Source organism: Capra hircus, chromosome 24, assembly GCF_001704415.2.
Source record: "Capra hircus breed San Clemente chromosome 24, ASM170441v1, whole genome shotgun sequence".
Lineage (NCBI taxonomy): Eukaryota > Metazoa > Chordata > Mammalia > Artiodactyla > Bovidae > Capra > Capra hircus.
In genome coordinates, this window is record NC_030831.1 from 3,808,634 (window position 1) to 3,835,411 (window position 26,778).

The 26,778-nt window shown below is 39.6% G+C and overlaps 1 protein-coding gene across 1 annotated transcript in view; it reads right to left on the bottom strand.

Moving 5' to 3' along the window:
- The window catches only part of ZNF407 (zinc finger protein 407), a 380,108-nt gene that overhangs the window by 220,814 nt on the left and 132,516 nt on the right, over positions 1–26,778 (bottom strand). The window contains exon 4 of the mRNA XM_018039541.1: positions 12,405–12,479. Within this exon, the coding sequence (XP_017895030.1) occupies positions 12,405–12,479 (75 nt within the window). The remainder of the gene's footprint in view (positions 1–12,404; positions 12,480–26,778) is intronic.

Below are 26,778 nucleotides of genomic sequence, written 5' to 3' on the forward strand. Positions count from 1 at the left end.
TGGTCCATTTGCGGCCCCATTTTTTAAATTTACTCACTCAATAAGAGAATGAACATCTGTGAAGTTTCCACTGAACATCAGAACTAGAACATTACATTCCAGATTTTAATTCAGTCCTATCATGTATCTCTAGCTCAGAGTAACCACACTCTGACATTTCTATCATTCTTTCTTTTATTTCCATCAGATCCAGACCTTGATCTGTTTGATTAACCTGCTTTGGTCTTTATGCTCTCCAGAGGCGTGAGACAGCTATGATGAGCCGAGCACACTGAGGCCTGAAGGCGGGCCCGCATTCCAGCTAAATTAAGAGCTCGGGCTCGGAGCGCCCAAGCACACCAGCGTCTCAGTCACTTAGGGATCAACAATACTGTAAACGTGAAAGCTGCAAACGTCAATGGCTTAGTGTACAAGTAAAGGAGTGCTGTGTGTCGAGATTCTCTTTAGTGTGATAAGGAGCCTAAGGCTTCTCTGAGACACAGAGAAGGTGCCCCACCACTGATGGAGTCTTTGGACTCCTTGGCGGCTTCAGACAGAGCATCTGGTTTTTACTGGTTTTACACAGTAGTGTTCCATGTAAAATTTTTGGTTTCTGTTTAACAGAAAGAGAGAAACCAAAAATTCACTGAAACTTTAAATATGTCCATATATTGCTACTACTATGAGTACTAATAAATAATACACATTGGGTTAATTCTTTTGTTAGAAATTTTCCTAATCTTCAAAATCTGATTATCATATCAACAATATTTTTTTAGAAAAAGGAAAGCATAAAATTTTAAAGACCACATATCCAGCCGTAAGACTGCTACTTCCTAGTTGCCAAAAATATATGGCATATCCATTATTATTTAATTATAAATGTGAAATGAGAAAAAAATTCTCAATATTACAGTGCACTGTGAGAATGAAAGGGGAAATTACTGTTTTAATTAGCTTTAAAGAAAATTTGTGTATAATTTTTAAAAAACTTCATATATATTCCACTGAATCTAGTATTTCCCATAATCCCTTTCTGCACCAGATTAGCATGAAAAAAGAGACAGAGATATGGTTTAAACCTCAGTAACTAAAAATTTCTTTAAAACGTTTTTATCTAATAATAAGTACTTATTATGCTAAAAAAATGCTGTGTTTATATATAGTATGATTTTTTTGGTACTCGTATAACTATAAATCCATGTCCATGTCACCATAACCCTGAGGAATGAGAACATGTGTCCTGGGCCTCCCAAATGAGAAGACAATAAATCCACAGTGACTCAGGAAGAATGCATTTGAGGTTGACGCAATTAACAGGCAGGACCACAGATAGTTACATACACTATTTTGCAATACTTTTATTAAAATGTGACTATAAATCGTATGTTACACCAGTTAGGAAAAAGTCCATCTTAAAAGAGGAAAATTTCAATGAGAATTTTAATATCTTAAATCTATCAATATTCACTGAAGATCAATCACCTTCTGAAAGCCTGAGACAAGGAGGACAGTTGGAAACCATAACCCTCAGGAAATCATCTGTGTGGACCCAGGGTACAAACTTGGTGTTTTTAAAAGAATAAAGAGAAACAAAGCAGAATGTGCTAAACTGTACATCAGTCTTCTTAGGAGTAAGAAAAGATTATATAGAATGCAGATCCAGGGCAGGAATTTCACAATGAGACAAAACCTGGGCTTTGAAAATGCAGCTGGCCCAGGCCTAGAAGGCATGCCAACATGGCTTTCAGTGGACACGGAGTGGAAACAGTGAACAAAGTATGATGAGATGGGTTTCCTTGTACCCTGACCCAATTTCTATACCCACATACTACATAAGGGAATCACTCACGTCCCTAAACAAAGCAAGAACAGGATTACATTTAAAACACAATGGAAATTATTACTTCCCTGAAAAGCAGATTTTGATAGTAACATCACATTTCAGAAACAGTTCTAAATAGAATTAGGTTTGCCTCATAGGAAACTGCCAGTATTTGACGGTTTTTAACCTAAGTGTTGATTTCATATGATTCAGCCTTGTATCTTAGATCCTATCAGCGGGCATCATGATGGTTCTGAAGGGAATGAAGGGCCTGCTGAAACAGAAGGCAGTCGTTCTGCAGGCGGCTGGCATCCCCAGGAGGCCGACCTGCCTCATAAGGGGCGTGGCTGCCTGCCTGTCCCCTCTGAGTGCCAGGGAGAGGGCAGCCCAGGGCTGGGGGGGCGGCCCTTGGTCTGAAGCTCACAGTGGGATCCTCAAGCGGCCCGGGGCTGAGGGGACATGTCTTGGAGAATACCAGGTAAACAAACCCTCGATTTCTCCCATCAGTGCTCTGTGGCATGACAAAATGTAAACTTCTTGTTTTTCATCTGTTAAAATGAATCACCAAATTGCTTTGATCCAACTTTACCAAAATTACTTCAGAAAGCTTGTAAGTTTCCTGAAAATTCCTCAGAAAAATTTTAAACTTGGACTTTTATAAGCAACTACCAAGACATCATGAATATAAAGAAAGTCTCACAAGAAGTCAGTACTGTATAATGAAACTGTATGAAAGTTGGTAATTAAGCATAATTGAAGGCTGCAGTGAACATATAGGCCTTTGTTCTCTTTAATTCTGGTGCTGACTGGGAATTAAAGATAAGAGCTTAGGGCATATTTTAGTCAGAGTCCAGATGTATAAGCCCCAGTGTTCTAAAAGCAATTTAAGTGAAATAAAAGAAGAGAATGGCCAAAAATATTCTAGATGCCTGCCAAGGGAAAACACCTACCTTCTGAACATTTAGCATATTTGATTGATCATCGTGGGGATCACTTACTGACTTCAAAGAGAGTTAAAAGAGCAGGCATTCTTATACCCAAGATCTGACTGAACTACTAAACTAAATGGTAGCCCCACAAAAATCCTTAAAAATTAGCTTGTCATATTAAGCAACAATGTACTAACATATGAAAAAACAATTAGAACATTCATACTAGAAAAGGTATAGTTCACCTTCTCCACAGAACTCAATTTTATCTTATTTGTATATAGGAATGAAAAAGGAGGCATTCCTCATTTAATAAAGATTATCATTACTAAATCATACATTTCTGGTATAGTAACTCAATGAACTAGTACTAGATTACATAATTATACACAGTATCATTATAGTTTTTTGGGTTTCTGCTTTGGGAGATGGAGTTTATATATATATATATATATATATATATGCTGTTGTTTAATCACTAAGTCTTGCCCAACTCCCCCCATGGACTATAGCCCACCAGACTCCTCTGTCCATGGGATTTCCCAGGCAAGGATACTGGAGTGGGTTGCCATTTCCTTCTCCAGGGGATCGTCCTGATCCAGAGATTGAGCCCACACACATACAAAGGTGGCTCTCTACCACTGCGTCACTGTGTATGTATATATTCTTTGTTCAGCAAAGTTCCATAGGAATATGATGAAAAAATAAACACAATTTAGAGATGGAATAAACAAGGAGGAAACTCACAGAAGGCCAGCACCTCATACTGAAGCTTGAAATAAAATCGTGACTTAGATTGACAATCCGGATGAAAGAAACATGGTAGTGTGATGAGGGCAGAAAGAACAAAAGCACAGAGGAAGGGGGAAGTCGGGTACAGAGCTGGGACAGACCGTGTCTAACACAACGCACCCCCCTCGGAAACACCACGGTTTCGTCCTTGACCACTGCAATAAAGCAAGAAAGGGAGTCACAGGAATTTTTCAGTTTCCCAGTGCATATACAAGTTATGCTTACACTACATTATACTGTGTTAAGTATGTAATAACATTATGTCTAGAAAATATCTGACTGCTAAAAACTGATTGCTAAAAACTAGCCATCAGTCCAAGCCTTCATGTCATAGTAACAGCATCAAAGATCACTGATCCAAGGTCAACATAAAATAAAGCAATAATAGAAGTTTAAAATCTTGTGAGAATTACCAGATGTTGACAAAGAAACCAGAAGTAAGCAAATGTTACTGGAAAAAATGGAGCTGATAGACTTGCTTGCCACAGGGTTGCCACAATCCTTTAATTTGTAAGAAATGCAGTATTTGCAAAGCACTGGGAAACAAGGTCTGCCTGTAAAACCAATGACTACAGGGCTTATTTGCAGGCAAGCTCTGAAGTATGAATGAGGAGAGGCGACTGGCACTGAGGGGAGTAGCCGGAGCAGGGGAAGAGGGCAAGGGTCCAGGAAGCATCTCTGTGATGTGACCCGAGAAGCCTCCCTGAGGTCTGAGCTCCACGCCAAAGGCTTGCTGGCTTCCCCTGGTGTGGAGCGAGACAAGACGCCAGCGCAGCGTTCCTGGTTCTCTCCTGCTGGATTCCAACTCACTACCCCTTCCATCGTCACCCTGAAGGAATACTCCCACCTGTGCTCCCCTCCTAAGCAGCGCTAAGCGGGCATCTTACCTGTTCATTTTCTGCCCACCCTTTTCCTCCAGCCCCAGGACGCACTAGAGCAGAAGCAGCCAAGCTCACATGCACCTCACTAGGGGCCTCCCTTAAAAGGCGCCCCTGCAGAAAGGCCTGTCCTAAAGCAACAGCTGGCCCAGACACTCTCAGGAAAAGCACTTCTGCCGTGTTTTCACCAGCACCTCCCACCTGATAAAACTTCCCCTTCCCTTTACAGGTGCGTCATCCCTGCATCCTTAGCCTCAGTCCGTCAAGCCAAATCGACGGGGCATGAGACCAGAGGGTGTATGATCTGCAAACATGACAGGCCAGCTCAACTTTGGAACACAACAGCGTAGATGTAGTCAATGTTGACTGGGAGAATCCATTAATAAATAAACCAGATGTCTTCATGAGCATCCCCCAGAACACCTCTGAGACAGGATTAACTGTTCCCTCTTCTAAACCTTTCTTTTGTATCATTGTGTAGCCTTTCTTTCAACATACTATGGATAACTGCATAACCTCCAATATCTTCTGAAGAACAAGACTCATATAATACTCATGTCTATTTCAATGCTCAAGAATAAAACACACAGAGAGAAATCAAATGTTAGCTTAAAATTAAAGAATGAATCTTAGAAAGAGTAGAAAATAGTCCTATATCTCTGCAGCACGCGTATACTCTAACACCTAGGCTTTCTCCCCTACTAACGGGAGAATTTCCCCCGGAGTAGTAGACATGGTATTTTACCAGCACAGCTGTGACATACTTTGAGCAGCAGTTACTTCTGACAGAGTAGAGAGCAAGGACCCTGATATAAAAGTGAAGCAACCCTCCCTTCTTTGGCAGGGGAGGACATGCCATGTCTGCTCAGCACACTCTAGGAGCAAGCATTCCTCACAATAAAAGACAATATTAAAGAGTAAAAAGCACCATGTAAAGTGCACTATATTTGCAAGGATAGTTTTTAAAGCCTCATCACAGGGCTATGCACCGCTGGACACAATGCCCCCAGAGCACAGCGCTGGAGACCGCATCCTCCCAGACAAATACTGACCCTACCTCACAAATATCCCTGTTGCAAAACTTCCCTTGAATTATGTGAGCTTTGATTTATATGAAGTTGTTAAAATATACCACTCACATAAAATGGGAATTTCCCATAAGGGAAAAAAAGATGAAACTAGAAATAACAGTAGTAAATAGAATGCATTCCATGAAGTCCATCCTACTTTCTGGAGATGAGTTACAACTTTGGCACTGAGCTTTCTAGAAGTAAACATAAGGAGGAAAACTCAATTATACACATGAGTTGATAGTACTTAAGGCCAAAATGACAAGTTGTTTCAGAAAGGCACACCTTTTCCTGAAAGAGAGACTGGAAAGAAACTGCCCCCAACCATCTCACTAGGAAGATACGATCTATGTCCAGGAACAGCACGTTGAGCAACATCGTTACAATAAAGACATGACTTCTCAAAGCATTCTGAGATTTGTCATGATCGTAAAAACTAACTACAAGATCAGTCAAAACGCTGCTGGAGGCGGCAAGCAGACACAATGGGATAAAGGTAAGCGGCTGTCCTGATGGAAGGACACCACTCAAAGTCCACTCAGGAGAAATGAGCAGAAGGAATATTTACTCAGAACAGCAAACTAATCTATCAGACAAACACATAGTATCAAGATACTCCACAGGGCTTTGGGCTGAGCAGCTGAAGCAGGAGTAGGGCTCACATTGCTTCATGGGAACTGAGGAGCCCAAGGGAGTTACCAGCTAGGAAGGGGGTTTTCTGTCCCCTCACAGATGAGTCAGGAGAACCATCTGCAACTTGGCCCAAACACCCCTCCCTATAAAGTAAGTTGGAAACTTCCATACACACATGACAAGCTGAAACCCCAACATTCTCACCAGTGATGCTTACTTTTGCTAATGTTCACCTCGAAAATTTATGAAGTAGGAACTAGAATATATCCATTTCAGTAAGAAAACATTTGTCATAAGGCAACCACAGAATATCTAAACTGCCCATTTAATTTAGAAATACTACCCAAGTACTAACGAGATAACTTTGGTGGAAAATATATACTCATCTCCTTATGAACGTTTATAAATGGTCAGATTAAGTCAGTAAAACACAGAAGAAAGTTTTCTAAAAATAACAACCCTGAGTAAGTGATGTGACTTCTATCTATCTTCCCACATGGGTGTAATTATTTAGCAGGGTTGTCTGTCTATTCCACCCAACTTCCTTAAATAAAATGGTATTAAATGATCACAGGATATTATTTATACACTAGACGCTGTCTACAGATGACAAGGAGGAGAAATGGGACAAGGCAGAAGAAAGGGTGTCCTCGGCTCATGCAGAAGCAATAGTAAGTCACTCAAATAGAACAACCTCCCACTCGTTAAAACAAGCAATCCAAGATAGAATGAACTGAAATGTTTTTCCTCCATTTTGGCTCAACAGAATTATTTCTTGTATAAATATTTTTTAAAACAGAGAGGAGCCCATAGACACTTAATTTTTCCAAAATTGGGCCTCATCTAAAAAAAAAATCACTAACCACTGATTAAAAGAAGAACTGAGAGGGGAGACCAATCAACAACAGTGACTGGTGAGCGACAGACGCGTGAGCGACACACGCGCTACGAAGAACACGGCTCAGAGATGAGAGGAAGCACACTCAACACGGGACGAGGCATCTCAGCGCGCTTCCCTGAGAATCAACTGCCTGTTTCAGTGCTAAGACAGAAAACAGAAGGTACCGTACAGAAATTCACATGGAATAAACAGTAAGAAAAACAGCTGATCCTTTAAGAAAAGAAAACATAAGCAATACCAATTTTGCCAAAAGGCAGTTACTTACTTAAAATGGATAATAACGGGACAACAACAGGAATTCATCTCACATTATGAACAGAATCTTTCCTAGTAGGAAAAATTTGAGTCTACCTAATCAAGATTGCCGGGAGAAATATCAATAACCTCAGATATGCAGATGACACTACCCTTATGGCAGAGAGTGAAGAGGAACTAAAAAGCCTCTTGATGAAAAGTGAAAGTGGAGAGTGGAAAAGTTGGCTTAAAGCTCAACATTCAGAAAACGAAGATCATGGCATCTGGTCATGTCACTTCATGGGAAATAGATGGGGAAACAGTGGAAACAGTGTCAGACTATTTTGGGGGGTTCCAAAATCACTGCAAATGGTGACTGCAGCCATGAAATTAAAAGACGCTTACTCCTTGGAAGAAAAGTTATGACCAACCTAGATAGCATATTCAAAAGCAGAGACATTACTTTGCCTACTAAGGTTCGTCTAGTCAAGGCTATGGTTTTTCCAGTGGTCATGTATGGATGTGAGAGTTGGACTGTGAAGAAGGCTGAGCGCCAAAGAATTGATGCTTTTGAACTGTGGTGTTGGAGAAGACTCTTGAGAGTCCCTTGGCCTGCAAGGAGATCCAACCAGTCCATTCTGAAGGAGATCAGCCCGGGGATTTCTTTGGAAGGAATGATGCTAAAGCTGAAACTACAGTACTGTGGACACCTCATGCGAAGAGTTGACTCATTGGAAAAGACTCTGATGCTGGGAGGGATTGGGAGTAGGAGGAGAAGGGGACGACAGAGGATGAGATGGCTGGATGGCATCACGGACTCGATGGACATGAGTCTGAGTGAACTCCGGGAGTTGGCGATGGACAGGGAGGCCTGGCGTGCTGCGATTCATGGGGTCGCAAAGAGTCGGACATGACGGAGCGACTGAACTGAACTGAACTGAAATACGTCCAATACAGAGTTTCTAGAAAAGGTAGTGTTCTCTCCTTTAAAAGTAACCTAGTCAACCCACAGTATCTATCACTGGCAAAGTTTCAATAAAAACTGCATGTACACGTACATACACTTTTTCCAGGAATGTCTGGGTTTTGGATGATATTTTCACGCTTCAAGAAAAAGGGTGAGCCCCTCTAAACTGAACAATGATGATGCTTCCATACAATTTTAACATATAAATACGAAAGTTCTCCATAAAGGAGACAAGACAGACTCCACAGGACCCTGTAGCAATGGCTCATGGCAAATTAGAGCCAATATCAGGGGCTGCCGTATGTCTATCCCACGCTCAAACTACATAGTATCTGGTCCATATAAGAGTTTGGGGGAAGATTTTATCAGTAAGCTCAAAGATACTGTTGAAAGAAAGATGCCTAACCACAAGTTCCAAACGTCTGATGGAGAGAAGTCAGGAAAAATTTTATGGCTCAGCCATCTAAAGGAGGGAAACCCATTCACCTGAACAAAAACACTGGCGAGCCCTGGGCCCGCCCTAGGGGACTGAACATACCCAACAGCTGGGCTGAAAATTAGGCACAATCTGAGACTTAGAATATGCATAGACTCCTCCAAAAATTGCTTCATTGAAAAAATATTAAAGTTTCAATCTAGATATTCATTAGTAACTTGAAAAAACAAGAACATTATTTAGCTCCTAGAGTCTCTGATGTCCACATCCAGTTTAAAATCCTCTATTGGAAAAGCTGGTTTCGGGAGCACATGAGCCTTTCTGAGACACCGCCAGTGCAGACCTTTTCTGATATTGTCCCAGACACCACAAAAGCCACTTATCAGCTCAGAAATTCTGAGTGAATTGTTTCCTCTCCTCGTATCTCCACAGTCATTCAAAGCCCAGCTGATTTCCAAGTGCTGAACTACAAATGCTATCTCTTTCTATTGTAATATGCACCTGGCTTTCACATAAGACATACTTATTATGGCTGTTTCAATTGTGATAATTGTGGATAAGCTCGTTTTCTAGATTACTATTAGTGAATTCAAACAGTCATAAAGCTACTCTGGCTTACTATATTATAAAGAGAATTACTTATTTAAAATAGGGAATACTTTAGAATGAACTTGCAAATTAATCAGCTTATTATTTTGGAATGTGAACTGAATGTAGCTGTATTTAGCTGTTCATATTTAAGTGTACAAGACTTCTAAAATATAGTAATATACTACCTTAAAATAAGTTCATGCAAATTTAAGAATATAAAAGTTGCTTTTATACAAGCAATCACCTCAGGTGTTTCCCGGAGTCAAAAAATATATATTTGAAATTATTTATTTTTCTGTGGCTAATGACAGTCACGCTGACAAAATTTATTAGTTCATCAAACTATAGTGCAAGAATATGAATTTATTTGTAATAAATTATCATTTTTGCATATATCAGTCAAAACACAAAGCCTAAATACTTGCAAACAAAATGCATTATTAATTTAATTGTCACAGCCTATTTAGCTAACTTCTATTACTATTTGCCATAATATGCAACACATAAGAGGGGAGAATCAAATTCAAAACATAAAAAGAATAAACTGATTACATTGTCCTAGAGAAATTAAAATACAGCAAGCTTGCAAAACTATAGCAAGGCATTAATGTTTCAAATAGGTAAGAAAAAATGTTTAACTTAATTGAGAGAACAGTTCTGCCCAAAGAGATGGTTGAACATGCTGATAAAGAGTTTCTTTGTTTCCTAAGACTATTAAAGGCATCGATTCCCTCTCCACGGAGGTGTGCAAGGCGCACTGGAAGGAAGGAACATTTGGCATCCATCAGGCTAGATTCTGCTCCTTACATCTTAAGTCTTCTTCAGCTATGGACATCTGTTGGGAAATTATGCTGTGGCTGAGGCCCTGGCATTCCAACTCAGCCTCTCTATGCAAGAAGAGGGGCTCCCCTATCGATAAGCAGATACTATAAATAAGAGGCCCGCTCAAACACAGGAATTTTAGCAGGAAAAACAATTCAATCTAACGCTGAGCTGAGAGGAACTTTGCAGTCAGACTACTTAGGAGGGAATGATATAGAAGATGAGGAATGCCTTCCCATTTGAGACTCATCTCCTGATTTTAGGACAAAAATCATGTAAATGTTAGAGAAAAAGCTTATCATACCTCCAAGGGTAGAAAGACATAGATTCCTTCTCTTGCCTCTATTTAGCCTTTCTTTGTGTATCAGGGACTGAAATGAAGGGAAGTAACAGAGAGCTATCCTGGAATGCACAGGAAAAGGCAAATGGAAAAACCGAAGAGCACAGCTGGAATTTTCAAACACCCAGGATCACATTCAGAAGACACCTACTATTCTTAAGGTGCCTGCAGGATAAATATATGTACAAGGTGATGAACTTTTCATTAATATGAAACAATATGAACAAATATATTTAAACTTTCTAAATTCCTAAATAAAAACCAAAATGATACATTTGAATTCAAAATATATACTGGTTATACAGCAGGGAAATATTTTATTTTTATCATGCAATCTAGATCGAATGTTTTCTTTCAAATTTGTTTTGTGAATAAAACACCCTAAGTACCTGTATGTAAAGATTTTCAGTGTGAAACATAATAATTACCATGAGGAAGAACACTAGAATTGGAATCAGAAAAATAACAACTCCAATACTTAACTATTTATGAGATATTGTATATTCCTCAATCTGTCTTTAATTCTGTAATATTAGAAAAATAATGCACCACTAATATAGTAATATAGGCTTCCGAGGTGGCTCAGTCGGTAAAGAATCTGCCTGCAATGCAGGGGACCCCTGGGTCAGGAAGTTCTCCTGGAAAAGGAAATGGCAACCCACTCCAGTATTCTTGCCTGGAAAATCCCATGGACAGAGGAGCCTGGCAGGAGACAGTCCACAGGGTCACAAAGAGTTGGACATGACTGAGAACTAAACCACCACAACATGGTAATACGATTAACGAGATAATGCAAGTGAAAGCAACAAGAACACAGTAACTACAGACGTTTTGTTTCTTAAGTGCTTATAAAACATAACTTTGACAAGTCCAAAATTACAATTTAAATAATAGAAAATTTTTCAAATTTCAAGAATAATGCATCCAGGATCTCTCCAACACGTAAATTTTGTCTCAAATTAAATATAATGTGACAAAGAAAAGTATGAGAAACCAAAAGGAAGAAAGTAGGCATGCATAACATTCCAGTATTCTGACATAGTAGACATGTCCAAACCAAAATGCTTAAGAAAACAATATGCCACCAATAGAAAGGTCCAGTTAAATTTCTTGTGAATATAGAAAATGTTGATGAGTATTTCAATTTTTCTTCATTTATTAAATATTTACAAATATGGCAGAAGAAGCCATAGGCTACAGTATGACAGAACAAACTGTACCATGACTGGCATTTTACAACCGTATTGAAAACAAAAGTCTAAAGGAGCATCTGCAGGATTTCACATGCTGTCTTTGAGGATCTGGGCCGAGTCGGAAGCCCACTAGGTTCTTACAGGTGAGGCTGCTCACACTAGTGTTGCAGGAACGGCAAGTTCCAGCAGCAGCCAGGCTCGCCTGGGGGCTGACACCGCGATGTTTCAGCTCACCTAATATAATCCAGCCTATGAGATGCAGCTAATTATGACACAGCAGCAAGAAGAAAGGAAGCCTGGCAGCTGATGACATTGTAATTGTAGTGTTATTTTTCATGACATGGCAACCGTAGCATTATTTGGGGGATGACACAAGATGTATTTCTTTTTCAAATCAGCAATGTTTAATTCTACAGTGAGAATTCAAAAATGTCATTTTAAAACCTCAAAAAAAATACACAAAGTTCAATAGTTTGGTTTTACATATTTATTTTAGTTCATTCTAATGCATTCACAGAGGTTGACTCCCTTTAATTTATCTCTTCTGTTTCAAGGTCATTCCACAAATGGATAAAAAAAAATCAAATCCTTCAAATCTTTTCCAATATGTTTAGATCAAATTTTCTAAAATTAAAATGCTACATGAAATTTTTATGGGAGAATGGCGTAATATATGATATTCAACATGAGAGTACCACTTACGTAAAACATGACGAACTGACTGGATAAAACTCGAGGAGTCACCTCACTAAACAAAATCTAAAATGAAGATATACTTATCGTAATCCAATTATTTTAAATGGATGAAAATTACCTTTCTTTTGGTGTGCCAACTCCATGTTTGCCTAACAGATGAGTATTTAAGTGTTTCTTCATAACAAATGCAACCCTGAAACAAAAAAGAAAACGACAGAAAGTTATTATAGAACTAAAACATAAGTCTCTACTAGAAATGTGCAAAATTTTTTAAAAATGACATGGATATATATATTTATAAATATATACAGCTGTAACAGAAAAATGCACATTACATGGCACTGCACTCAGCAGAAAGTTGCATACAGACGGATGCACTGCAACACCAGAAAACCAAAAGAAGTAACTGCACTTCACTGACTGGGCCATTTTCTCACTTGTGTATATGAACAAGGACCAAACCAATGATTTTAGCTCTTCAGTCACCGTCTTCAGTGTCAGTAAGAAAGATAAACCAACACCTCAGTATCACATGCCCTGCCCCTGAGTCGATCCCACACTTCAATCATGAAATGAGTTTGAGAAAATGTCGCTTTATTAAATATTTAAGGGACTATAAAAGAGAAAATGAATAGCCTTCAAGAAGCTTCCTTAAGAAGATGGTAATGATTTGAAGAGAGGTTCTTTAAAATGATATAGATGTTTACCATGTCTGCAATACATGCAAAAAAAATGTATTTAAGTGCCCAGAAGATATCAATAACTAAAACAAACAAAAAGTATTACCCGACATGCTATCTTATTTTACACACAAATCAGATCACTTAATTCAATTTCGTTGACATAAATATGAAATGGACAGGAATCAGCAGCCACTGCATACAGCACCATTCTTCTACTGAATGTAGTACAACACAATTTAATTATGTCCTGTGATTGTTTAAAACAACTTAGATCTCATTCCAAAGCATCAGACTAAAAGAGCTCTCTTGATAAGCAAAAAAATAAAAATTTACCGTTGTAACTTTCAATGTAAAAGGGCTTGCAAACATTTTTGTTAATTATGTATTACAGCTGTCCTTCATAAAGTTAATTACTAATAGCTGAAAGGCAACAAAATCTATTTGCATATGTGCATGAGAGCCATGACATATGCAAAAATGTGATTTTAATTAGCATTCTAAGATATGAAGGGCTGCAAATCAGATTGGCATGTTATAAGATTCTTCACATTGAACGCTGAATTCATCCGGACATGTCTGCACAGACGGGCAGCACAAGACCGTATCAAGTGCTGCGGCCTTATGGGAGAGACGGGCGTCAGAAGCCAAGACTGAAGCAGGTTTTAAAAATGGAAATGCTCCTTTTCATGTCTGGCCTCTTCTGGTTATTTTCATAAAATAGAGGGAACCTCAGTTTTGAGGCTGAAGTAATATTTGTATTTTTTTAATGACTGTGAGTTTATTATTCAAGTAACATTTGTATACACTGAAAATAATATTCATTCTTTTCTATATATTAATAACTATGAAGAACACATGCCTTACAACTATAAATAACCTATCACACCATCAATCCATAAAATGGAAAAATCATCATTACATATAAAGAATTAAATGCTTAGTAAAATAACAGCAACAAGATATTCTATATTTGTTTCACTTGATTTGAACAAAATAAATAATATTTTTCATTTCCTTTAAAAAGAATACCATAATAACAACAGTCCATTTAAGTCATGACTTTCCTACTGTCCTCTATTTTCCTATAATTAAAAAAACATAAAGCTAATAGCAAAGGGCAAAGGTTAAGAACCCAGAGTTGCAATGCACAGCTTATTTATATGGCCAAGTATAATTTAAGAAATTTGAGCTTATAAACCACAGTGCAGTTTTAAAAAGAAAAAAATTTTATTAATTAAAATGCTCCAGGTTTAAGAAGTAAACAAAAATATTACACTGCACAGGGGAATAAGCTAAACTACACAGAGAACGAAAGCTTCTTATAAAATTCTGACATTATCTGCTGAATGTCTATAATAGTAAACATTCTAATAATATTTTATTACTATGGGGTAGAATTTAAAATACAAAAACACAGCTCAACTGTAGTCAAATGCAAAATATTCATTCATCCACAACCTGACATTAAGCAAATCCTTTTAATTTGGTCCAAAGTACTATTAGTGTAAAAGTCTCAATGTCTTCCTCAGTAAAACAGTTTAAGTCAAACAGGACCAACTGAACTTACCTACCTCCATGGATAATAATATTGCCAGTAATTTGAGAGCACTGACTGGTGCCTATACTTCGCTGCCACCATAAGAGTATTAATACTGTAACATAATAATTAATTATCTTGGAAATTTTATAATCTAGGTACCACCAGAAATGGTATGGGGTGAGACGGTTGAGATGGTTGGATGGCATCACCAACTCAATGGACATGAACTTGGGTAAATTCCGGGAGATAGTAAGGGACAGGGAGGCCTGGCATGCTGCAGTCCATGGGGTTGCAGAGTCTAACACAATTTAGCAACTGAACAAAACCACCACCACCAGAAATAAAACAAAAATAATCCTGAATCAGAAAAACCATACCACTGAACGCCTTGCTCCCAATGAACCCACATGACTTTACACTTTTCATTCTGTCTCCACTCATTCTCCTTCCTAGGTACCAGCAGCTGGCAGGTTCTCCACGTAGGAGGCAAAATCAGACAGTTAAAGCCGTATCTTCATAGAGCTTTCCTTCTAAACTCTGTGGCTTCTCATCAGAATGAAGCAGCACTCGGCCCACCTGGCTCCTGCATCGATCCTGCTCCTCACACGTGCACACACTCATGTGTGCACGGATCGGCTAAACCGGATCGGCTCCAGGCAGGCACAGTCTAGGCAACCAGAGTGAGTAGGTGATCAAACAAAGACAAGTCCCTACCTTGGAAACTGTAAAACCCAGTGAGGGAAACGGGACAAAAACATCACCTACGACACAGAGCATCTGAAGAGTGAAAGGGGTGGGTTAAAAACAAAAGAGAGAAGGAAGAGCTGGAACCTCAGCAGGGGACCAGCACTTTACCTTTGGGAGACTTGGGAGTATGAGTGAACATCAAGGAGCTGGGTGTTCCCCCAAGCAGGGGCAGAGGCCGCGGAGGACACAGTGGCCAGAGAGACCTGGGATGGAGGGCAGAGGGGACGGGTGAGGGCACCGAGCCACGCAGCCAGGGCTGGCACTCAGGTGAGAAAGTGTCTGAACGGAAGCCCACGCAGGACACATGTTTCAATAGAGGCCTCCAGTTGTTCTGCTTGGAACAGACTGGGGATGGGGTGGGGGTGGGGCTAGGGGGCAGAAAGAGAGGGATGAACTAACTGGCTCCTGCAGTAAAACCCAGGCAAAGGTGACAGTGGTCTGCACCGAGGACCAGCACGAAACAAGAGATCTGGTCAAATCCCAGACACACATTCACAACCAGAGTCAAACAAATCTCCACGGGGACTGGACGTGCAGTCTACAAGAAAGGACTCAAAGACAACATCAGAGATTTGGGCCTGGGGAATCTGAGCTGGTTGGAAGGAGAAAATCAGTTTGGGACTTGTTCTACGAGAAAGTCCACGGACATCCAGACAGATCTCCAACAGGAAACTGACTCTACCGGTCTTGAGTTCAAGGGCAAGAGTCATGCTAGAAATATACACTCTGTGGCTCTCCATCTGGGCAGTGCCTTGACAATCTAGAGGAACACTTTGAAATAATAAAAAGTACTATTGTTTAAAGTATGATTGATTTCCAGGTGTCTATAATGGCCTGGGATAGCATCATTTGAAATTGTTTTTGGTGTCAAAAGAAAAGTTCAACAGTAGCATTCTCATCCTAGCTACAGATTTCTACTTTCTAGTACAAAAATTTCCCATTTGAACTTCAAATTTTAAAATCATTTTTTTTACACCATATGGATGGTAAATTCATGTCAATGTATGGTAAAACCAATACAGTATTGTAAAGTAAAATAAAGTAAAAATAAAAATTAAAAAAAAAACCTCTTCGTTCAGTCACTCAGATTTTCTCATTGCAGATTCTCTTCACTTGTGAGTCAAGAAAGATGATCTGACTTATCTATTAAAGCAAATACAATACAAAACCACGACTGGAGAGAACAGGACACACACACACACACACACACACACACACACACACACACACACACAAACAGGAGCATCCCAGAGCCAGGTCTTGGAAATGGAGAAAGAAAACATCAGAATTAAGCAAGGAGAAACAAGACATGTATTTTAAAATAAGGATGAAGGTAAACTAAGAATTCTCATCACCCCCACTTGGAATTTGAAAGATTTCCCCTCTGCTTAAAATCAGCAGTACTGGTCAACCAAAGGAATCTAGTTTCCTTTGAATACAAAATCAATACAAGCCAATCAATTTAATTTTCATCACTTTATACATATTTATAAGCAGCAGCCAATTCACATAATAAACTCCCTATGGCTGAAAAAGAAAGTATAAACAAAACCTTAAGTGATGATTCTCTGAAGAATGATCATGATCATTTCCCCACGATCATGTAAGTTTAAGATGCTCAAAAATATATTATCAATAATGTGATCTGACTTTTGGAGCAAATGTCACTTGTATGGAAGACAGTATGGAGATTCCTTAAAATCTAGGAATAAAACCACCATATGACCCAGCAATCCCACTCCTATGCATGTACCCTGAGGAAACCAAAATGAAAAAGATACATGTGTCTCACTTGAGAGCCCCTTGGACTGCAAGGAGATCCAACCAGTCCATCCTAAAGGAAATCAGTCCTGAATATTCACTGGAAGGACTGATGTTGAAGCTGAAACTCCAACACTTTGGCCACCTGATGCAAAGAACCTACTCATTTGAAAAGACCCTGATGCTGGGAAAGATTGAAGGCTGGAGGAAAAGGGGACGACAGAGGATGAGATGGTTGGATGGCATCACCGACTCAATGGACATGAGTCTGAGTAAACTCCGGGAGTTAGTGAGGGACAGGGAGGCCTGGCATGCTGCAGTCCATGGGGTCGCAAAGAGCTGGACAGGACTGAGCAACTGAACTGAACTGATCCCACTGTTCACTACAGCACTATTTACAATAGCTAGAACATGGAAGCAACCTAGATATCCATCGACAGATGAATGGATAAAGAAGTTGTAGAACATATACACAATGGGATATTACTCAGCCATAAAAAGGAACACATCTGAGTCAATTCTAATGAGGTGGATGAACCTACAACCTATTTATTACACAAAGTGCAATAAGGCAGAAAGATATAGATAAACATCATATACTAATGCATATATACAGAATCTAGAAAGATTGTACCAAAGAATTTATTTGCAGGGCAGCAATGGAGAAACAGACATAGAGAACAGACTTATGGACATGGGGAGAGGGGAGCAGAGGGTGAGATATATGAGATAGCAGCATGGAAATTTACATTACCACGTGCAAAACAGAGAGCCAACAGGAATTTGTGGTATGGCTCAGGAAACTCAAACACGGGCTCTGTATCAACCTAGATACAGAGGGAGGGGGAGGGAGATGGGAGGGAGGGGGGTTCAAGAGGGAGGGGATATATATACACCTATGGCTGATTCATGTTGAGGTTTGACAGAAAACAGCAAAATTCTATAAAGCAATTATCCTTCAATTAAAAAATAATTTTTTATTTAAATAAAAAATGTATAGAAATTTTTGCCATTTTGCTTGATATGGTTTTTTATGATTAATGAGGTATTACCATTCTGAAAATGAACTTACGTGAATAATTATTTTTATACTATAGTTTTACATGTTAATTTCCATTTTAAATGGTATAGGTATAAATGACAGATGAATTAGAGATTTTTAATACTGCAATAAGCGTGCATTTCTCCCAGTGACTTCACAGCACTAAAGCAATGGCTTCTGAAAGATGTCCACATCCTAATCTTGTGAAATCTCTTAGATTACAAGGCACACAAATGGAATTAAGGTTGCTAAACAGCTGGCTTTAAAATAGGAAAATGATCCAGTATTCTCTGGGTGGACTCAATGTAATCTGTGTCCTTAGACAGAAGAAGTACACAGAAGAAAGAAGCTAAGAAGGAGAGACGACCATGAGGGCAGGATCACAGAGACGCTAAGCTGCTGACTGGGAAGATGAAGGACTTGACCGGAGCCGAGGAATGCAGGGGGTCTCTAGAAGCTGACACTGCGAACCTGCTTCCTAACAACCAGCTCCCAAGGCGCTCATTACCCAGGCTCGCCCTTCTCAGTGATCATAAGGTGCACCAGAGAAGAGCAGTGTTCTCATTCTGCCGTTCCTTCCACGCTTATTAGCTGGCCTCCTTCCATAAAGAACTTCAGGATTTTGCTCTTGTCTCTGTCTTGCCTGTTCTCTCTGGTTCCCTTTGAAGAGTACTTTAAACAGAATGTTGGATTTTCACTTTTATGCCATGCTTTATAATCAGTTATCATTAATATTCTCTGTAGCTGTCAGACTACCCCAAAATTGGTCAATGGAAGCCAATGGAGGCTGGCTTCTATGTCCTTTTGACATCACTCATCTTAGCATTCAGGCTCTTCCTTATTTTTTCTAGGAGATGTTCCAGGCTCACCACGTCCTTTCCCTGCTAGATCAGACTTGGCTTATTACTGCGAGGAGTGGTATTGAGAAAGCAAGACATAAATGCTAACTATGAAGATGGTTTTGGTGTATCACTGAGTCCAAGTCCTCATAATAAGCATGAAGACTAGGCGGTGGGCAGAAAAGGAAACTGAGGATCTCAAACGTAAGGCCACACTTGGTACATGAGCATTCATTGTAACAATCAGTCATAGCTTTTCCTTACTCTAAAATACCTTCTAATGTATTTTCAAATGGTGTATAAATAAACTTTTGTAAATAACTGCATTTCATCCATAGAAGTAAAACTTTCTATTGCTGTCTCAAACTCTACTAACAGGCTTCTGGAGCTCTTTCTTCTCAACCACTTTCCAGCACTTCCTGCTTCTCAGTACTGTCAACGCTGTTCCTCCTCTGGTCCTCTTCGGGTGACACTTCTACTCACATATCATCTAATTTCAAAAGTATAAATCAATTCCTGGGCTTCAATGCATAACCTCTAAGTGAATGAATCGCAAATATGCATCAGCACTGAGGACCTTTCCCAGGGGCATTCTTTCTTGTCTGAATTGCCGATAAATCTTTAAAACATGTCCAACACTCAGTCATGATCTTCCCTCACTAAAAAGCTGCTCCAGACTTCCTTAATTCTACAACTGTGCCAGCTTCCCAATTTAATAATCACATGCTCATGTGTATAAGTCATCAATTGCTTCTTCACAACTGCTCCCTCTCAAGACAATGCTTCTCTCTCTCGACCAGAGGGCCTAGAGGAGCCATCCCACGTGGAAGGTCAGGAAGGGCGTTGGTAAGGATATACCCCTCCTCCAAGGTAAGGAGCTGCTGTGCTTTGCTGGAGCAGCCGTGAAGAGATATCCCACGCCCAAGGTAAGAGAAACCCAAGTAAGATGGTAGGTGTTGCAAGAGGGCATCAGAGGGCAAACACACTGAAACCATACACACAGAAAACTAGTCAATCTAATCACACTAGGACCACAGCCTTGTCTAACTCAATGAAACCAAGCCATGCCCACGGGGCAACCCAAGATGGATGGGTCATGGTGGAGAGGTCTGACAGAATGTGGTCCACTGGAGAAGGGAATGGCAAACCACTTCAGTATTCTTGCCTTGAGAACCCCATGAACAGTAGGAAAAGGCAAAATGATAGGATACTGAAAGAGGAACTCCTGAGGTCAGTAGATGCCCAATATGCTACTGGAGATCAGTACAGAAATAACTCCATAAAGAATGAAGGGATGGAGCGAAAGCAAAAACAATACCCAGCTGTGGATGTGGCTGGTGATAGAAGCAAGGTCCGATGATGTAAAGAGCAGTACTGCATAGGAACCTGGAATGTCAGATCCATGAATCAAGGCAAATTGGAAGTGGTCAAACGAGATGGCAAGGGTGAACGTTGACATTCTAGGAATCAGCTAACTAAAATGGACTGGAATGGGTGAATTTAACTCAGATGACCATTACATCTACTACCGCGGGCAGGAATCCCTCAGAAGAAATGGAATAGCCATCATGGTCAATAAAAGAGTCCGAAATGCAGTAGTTGAATGCAATCTCAAAAACGACAGAATGATCTCTGTTCGCCTCCAAGGCAAACCATTCAATATCACAGTTATCCAAGTCTACGCCTCAACCAGTAATGCTGAAGAAGCTGAAGTTGAACAGTTTTATGAAGACCTACAAGACTTGTTAGAACTAACACCCAAAAAAGATGTCCTTTCCATTATAGGGGACTGGAATGCAAAAGTAGGAAGTCAAGAAACACCTGGAGTAACAGGCAAATTTGGCCTTGGATTGAGGAATGAAGCAGGGCAAAGACTAATAGAATTTTGCCAAGACAATACACTGGTCATAGCAAACACCCTCTTCCAACAACACAAGAGAAGACTCTACACATGGACATCACCAGATGGTCAACACCGAAATCAGACTGATTATATTCTTTGCAGCCAAAGATGGAGAAGCTCTATACAGTCAACAAAAACAAGACCAGGAGCTGACTGTGGCTCAGATCATGAACTCCTTATTACTAAATTCAGACTCAAATTGAAGAAAGTAGAGAAAACCGCTAGACCATTCAGGTATGACCTAAATCAAATCCCTTATGATTATACAGAGGAAGTGAGAAATAGATTTAAAGGCCTAGATCTGATAGATAGAGTGCCTGATGAACTATGGAATGAGGTTCGTGACATTGTACAGGAGACAGGGATCAAGACCATCCCCATGGAAAAGAAATGCAAAAAAGCAAAATGGCTGTCTGGGGAGGCCTTACAAATAGCTGTGAAAAGAAGAGAGGTGAAAAGCCAAGGAGAAAAGGAAAGATATAAGCATCTGAATGCAGAGTTCCAGAGAATAGCAAGAAGAGGTAAGAAAGCCTTCTTCAGTCATCAGTGCAAAGAAATAGAGGAAAACAAAAGATTGGGAAAGATTAGAGATCTCTTCAAGAAAATTAGAGATACCAAGGGAACATTTCATGCAAAGATGGGCTCGATAAAGGACAGAAATGGTATGGACCTAACAGAAGCAGAAGATATTAAGAGGTGACAAGAATACACAGAAGAACTGTACAAAAAAAGATCTTCACGACCCAGATAATCACGATGATGTGATCACTAATCTAGAGCCAGACACCCTGGAATGTGAAGTCAAGTGGGCCTTAGAAAGCATCACTATGAACAAATCTAGTGGAGGTGATGGAATTCCAGTGGAGCTATTTCAAATCCTGAAAGATGATGCTGTGAAAGTGCTGCACTCAATATGCCAGCAAATTTGGAAAACTCAGCAGTGCCCACAGGACTGGAAAAGCTCAGTTTTCATTCCGATCCCAAAGAAAGGCAATGCCAAAGAATGCTCAGACTACTGCACAACTGCACTCATCTCACATGCTAGTAAAGTAATGCTTAAAATTCTCCAAACCACTTCAGCAATACGTGAACCATGAACTTCCTGATGTTCAAGCTGGTTTTAGAAAAGGCAGAGGAACCAGAGATCAAATTGGCAACATCCGCTGGATCATCAAAAAAGCAAGAGAGTTCCAGAAAAACATCTATTTCTGCTTTATTGACTATGCCAAAGCCTTTGACTGTGTGGATCACAATAAACTGTGGAAAATTCTGAAAGAGATGGGAATACCAAACCACCTGACCTGCCTCTTGAGAAATCTGTATGCAGGTCAGGAAGCAACAGTTAGAACTGGACGTGGAACAACTAACTGGTTCCAAATAGGAAAAGGAGTACATCAAGGCGGTATATTGTCACCCTGCTTATTTAACTTCTATGCAGAGTACATCACTAGAAACGCTGGACTGGAAGAAACACAAGCTAGAATCAAGACTGCCAGGAGAAATATCAATAACCTCAGATATGCAGATGACACCACCCTTATGGCAGAAAGTGAAGAGGAACGAAAAAGCCTCTTGATGAAAGTGAAAGAGGAGAGTGAAAAAGTTGGCTTAAAGCTCAACATTCAGAAAACGAAGATCATGGCATCCAGTCCCATCACTTCATGGGAAATAGATGGGGAAACAGTGGAAACAGTGTCAGACTTTATTTTGGGGGGCTCCAAAATCACTGCAGATGGTGATTGCAGCCATGAAATTAAAAGACGCTTACTCCTTGGAAGAAAAGTTATGACCAACCTAGACAGTATATTCAAAAGCAGAGACATTACTTTGCCGACTAAGGTCCATCTAGTCAAGGCTATGGTTTTTCCTGTGGTCATGTATGGATGTGAGAGTTGGACTGTGAAGAAGGCTGAGCGCCGAAGAATTGATGCTTTTGAACTGTGGTGTTGGAGAAGACTCTTGAGAGTCCCTTGGCCTGCAAGGAGATCCAACCAGTCCATTCTGAAGGAGATCAACCCTGGGATTTCTTTGGAAGGAATGATGCTAAAGCTGAAACTCTAGTACTTTGGCCACCTCATGCAAAGAGTTGACTCATTGGAAAAGACTCTGATGCTGGGAGGGATTGAGGGCAGGAGGAGAAGGGGACGACCGAGGATGGGATGGCCGGATTGCATCACTGACTCGATGGACATGAGTCTGAGTGAACTCCGGGAGTTGGTGATGGACAGGGAGGCCTGGCGTGCTGCGACTCATGGGGTCGCAAAGAGTTGGACATGACTGAGCGACTAAAGTGAAGTGAACTGAACTTAAACCATTTGATTGACATGCTGTAGCTTCAAGGTGTTCTCCATTAGAATTCACCCCATATACCACCATCACACAACCTTCCTAAAAATACGTTCATACTGCAGCTCAGCTCATAAACATTTTATGCTTCCTTTCTGAGTTGAATAAAGCACCAAATCTTAAGCAAATAAATATTAGCCTTCAGTCTTCATTCTGAACTAGCTATTCCTACCTTCTCGATGTACCCTCAGGAAAGAATCTTAAACTAAGGCAAAAAACTTCTCTATTGTGCAATAGTAGTGGCATGATCTAAATATTCTGATCAATAAGAAGTACAGAATATTTCTCAGAAGATGTTAGACTTAAAACAGATAAAAGTATGCACACAATGTAATCCTATGTAGAAATAAGTACATTTTTGTATTCAGACAGATACAAATATACACAAAGAGAGGCAAGCATCAGACAAATTCGCTTTGAATGAGATTTAGTTTTAGATTATTTATACTCTTTGTATTTCTACAATGAGCAAATTTTTTAAAGCAAAATGATGTTACACACTTTACCCCGCATTTTTATGTTTCCTCAATGGCTCTGCATTACTGAATGAGTAACTGGTGGAGGCATTATCAGCTCAAGCTGAGAGAAGAGGGAATTGAGGCTCACAGAAGATAAGTGACTTTGACTTTTTCAAGAAAATGTGGCAAAGGAGCTGAAAATGCAAAAGTAGGATTCATGCCTGGTGACCTTTCTACACAGCTCTTCCCACCATTCCATACCTCCTGACTAATGAAAGATTATACCCTCATGGGAAACAAGGAAAAAGAAAAAGGACATACTACAGAAATGAAAGTGTTCACAAATAAAATTGGTATAGTATAATCAACACTGTTACAAATGAGTATGACGCTTTCTAAAAGGGAAAAATCAAGTGGTTGATACAGGGCAGATTTTTCTTTTAATTCATTGAGATTAGAAAACTGCTTATAATATTTAAAAAGAAAATATTTATCATATAATGAGGGTACAAAGTAAAAATCAATGACCTGTAAAGCAGGTCAGACAAAAATAAATATGTACGATCAGTTAACAAGTATAATTATGCTCAGAAATAAATATAAAGATGCTGATCATTACTAAAACAACAGTCAACTAAGATAAATTATGTTGCTTTTATTATAAACAAAATCAATATAAAATAAAATATTGTACCCTCAGTGTCAGAAATCAAGATCACGCTAATATTCGTGTGATAATGTAAAATTCACTGTACAATATTTTGAGAACCTAAATGAAATACTAAATCTTCATCTACATAATACATAAAATGAAATAAACTATATACCACTGTCAATATATTTGCAAGTAGCTTCCAATTATGCTGTTTAACCATGACATGGTGGAAAAAATTTTCTCATCCATTTGTCTTACCTATAAACAAGCACACTAACTTACAGGAATATAGAAAAACCTGAACTTCAAATAAATGCAAGTCTGTCAAAATATTTACCTTGAAAGTAAAGGAAAAATATACAGTTCTATGATATTTGCTTACTCCAAAATTCAGAAGTGAACAGGTACTAAATAACACTTAAAAACTACATTTCTCAAACTATCTTACCAAGTCATTGCTAAGCCAGACCAAGTATGACTTTCATTGTTTCTCAAGTATCTTCAGGCAGAATTTCTCAGAATGCTATTGTCTTTACCATTATAATCATCACACAGAACTGACTACTTTCAAATTTTAGGTGTTTACCCTTTTATTTTACACAAAGAAACTCCCTTCAAAAACAAATTATCAACATCCCCAAATTTAAAATTAGCAAGAATCCTTTAACATTTAACATTATAATTGTTATTTTCTTAAATGTCTCTGATTCTTCATGAAAATAAATGTTATTATGTTTATTGAAATTTCCCATAAAGAAACAAAACTTGGAAAACCTTGGTTCATTCACAAGAAACAAAAACTTTTCTAAGTGTCATAACTCTCCCAAAAGTAAGCATTGTGTGTTCAAGAACCAGCAGTGAGTTCTTAAATTTTATAAAATATTAGTTTCCGCAATCAGAAACAGTGTCCCGAGAAACGGTGAGGTGCTCGCACAAACACATACACTCTCTCACACACCACCCCCGGCACAAAGGGGCAAGGGCAGACTTCAGCGTGTTCTTACTCCCTGATTTCTGGAGTTTATCTGGTCAATTATTGTAATTATTAGTACTGTCAGAACTATAAATATTATACCCCAAAGACCTTAGTATTACATTCAGTTCAGTCGTTCAGCTGAGTCCAACTCTTTGCATCCCCATGAACAGCAGCAGGCCACGCTTCCCTGTCCATCACCAACTCCAAGAGTTTACTCAAATTCATGTCCAATGAGTCGGTGATGCCATCCAACCATCTCATCCTCTGTCGTCCCCTTCTTCTCCTGCCTTGCATCTTTCCCAGCATCAGGGTCTTTTCCAAGGAGTCAGTTCTTCACATCAGCTGGCCAAAGTGTTGGGGTTTCAGCTTCAGCATCAGTCCTTCTAATGAATATTCACGACTGATTTCCTTCAGGATGGACTGGTTGGATCTCCTTGCAGTCCAAGGGACTCTCAAGAGTCTTCTCCAACACCACAGTTCAAAAGCATCAATTCTTCAGCGCTCAGCTTTCTTCACAGTTCAACTCTCATATCCATACATGATTACTGGAAAAACCATAGCCTTAACTAGATGGACCTTTGTTGGCAAAGTGATGTCTCTGCTGTTTAATATGCTGTCTAGGTTGGTCATAGGTTTTCTTCCAAGGAGCAAGTGTCTTTTAATTTCATGGCTGCAGTCACCATCTGCAGTGATTTTGGAGCCCCCCAAAATAAAGTCTGTCACTGTTTCCATTGTTTCCCCATCTATTTGCCATGAAGTGATGGGACCATGATCTTCGTTTTCTGAATGCTGAGCTTTAAGCTAACTTTTTCACTCTCCTCTTTCACTTTCATCAAGAGGCTCTTTAGTTCTTTGCTTTCTGCCATAATGATGGTGTCATCTGCACATCTGAGGTTACTGATATTTCTCCTAGCAATCATTCCAGCTTGTGCTTCATCCAGCCTGGCATTTCGCGTGATGTACTCTGCATATAAGTTAAACAAGCACTTTTGTTTGGTAACCCTATACAGACTTGACGTACTCCTCTCCCAATTTGGAACCAGTCTGTTGTTCTACGTACGGTTCTAACTGTTGCTTTTTGACCTGCATACAGATTTCTCCGGAGGCAGGTCAGGTGGTCTGGTATTCCCATCTCTTTCAGAATTTTCCAGTTTGCTGTGATCCACACGGTGAAAAGCTTTGGCATAGTCAATAAAGCAGAAGTAGATCTTTTTCTGAAACTCTCTTGCTCTTTCAATGGTCCAATGGATGTTGGTAATTTGATCTCTGGTTCCTCTGTCTTTTCTAAGTCCAGCTTGAACACTTGGAAGTTCACAGTTCACGTACTATTGAAGCCTGGCTTGGAGGATTTTGAGCATTACTTTGTGAGATGAGAGCAATCGTGCAGTACTTTGAGCATTCTCTGGCATTGCCTTTCTTTGGGACTGGAATGAAAACTGACCTTTTCCAGTCCTGTGGCCACTGCTGAGTTTTCTAAATTTGCTGGCATATTGAGTGCAGCACTTTCACAGCATCATCTTCAATGTAATATTACATTGCTGC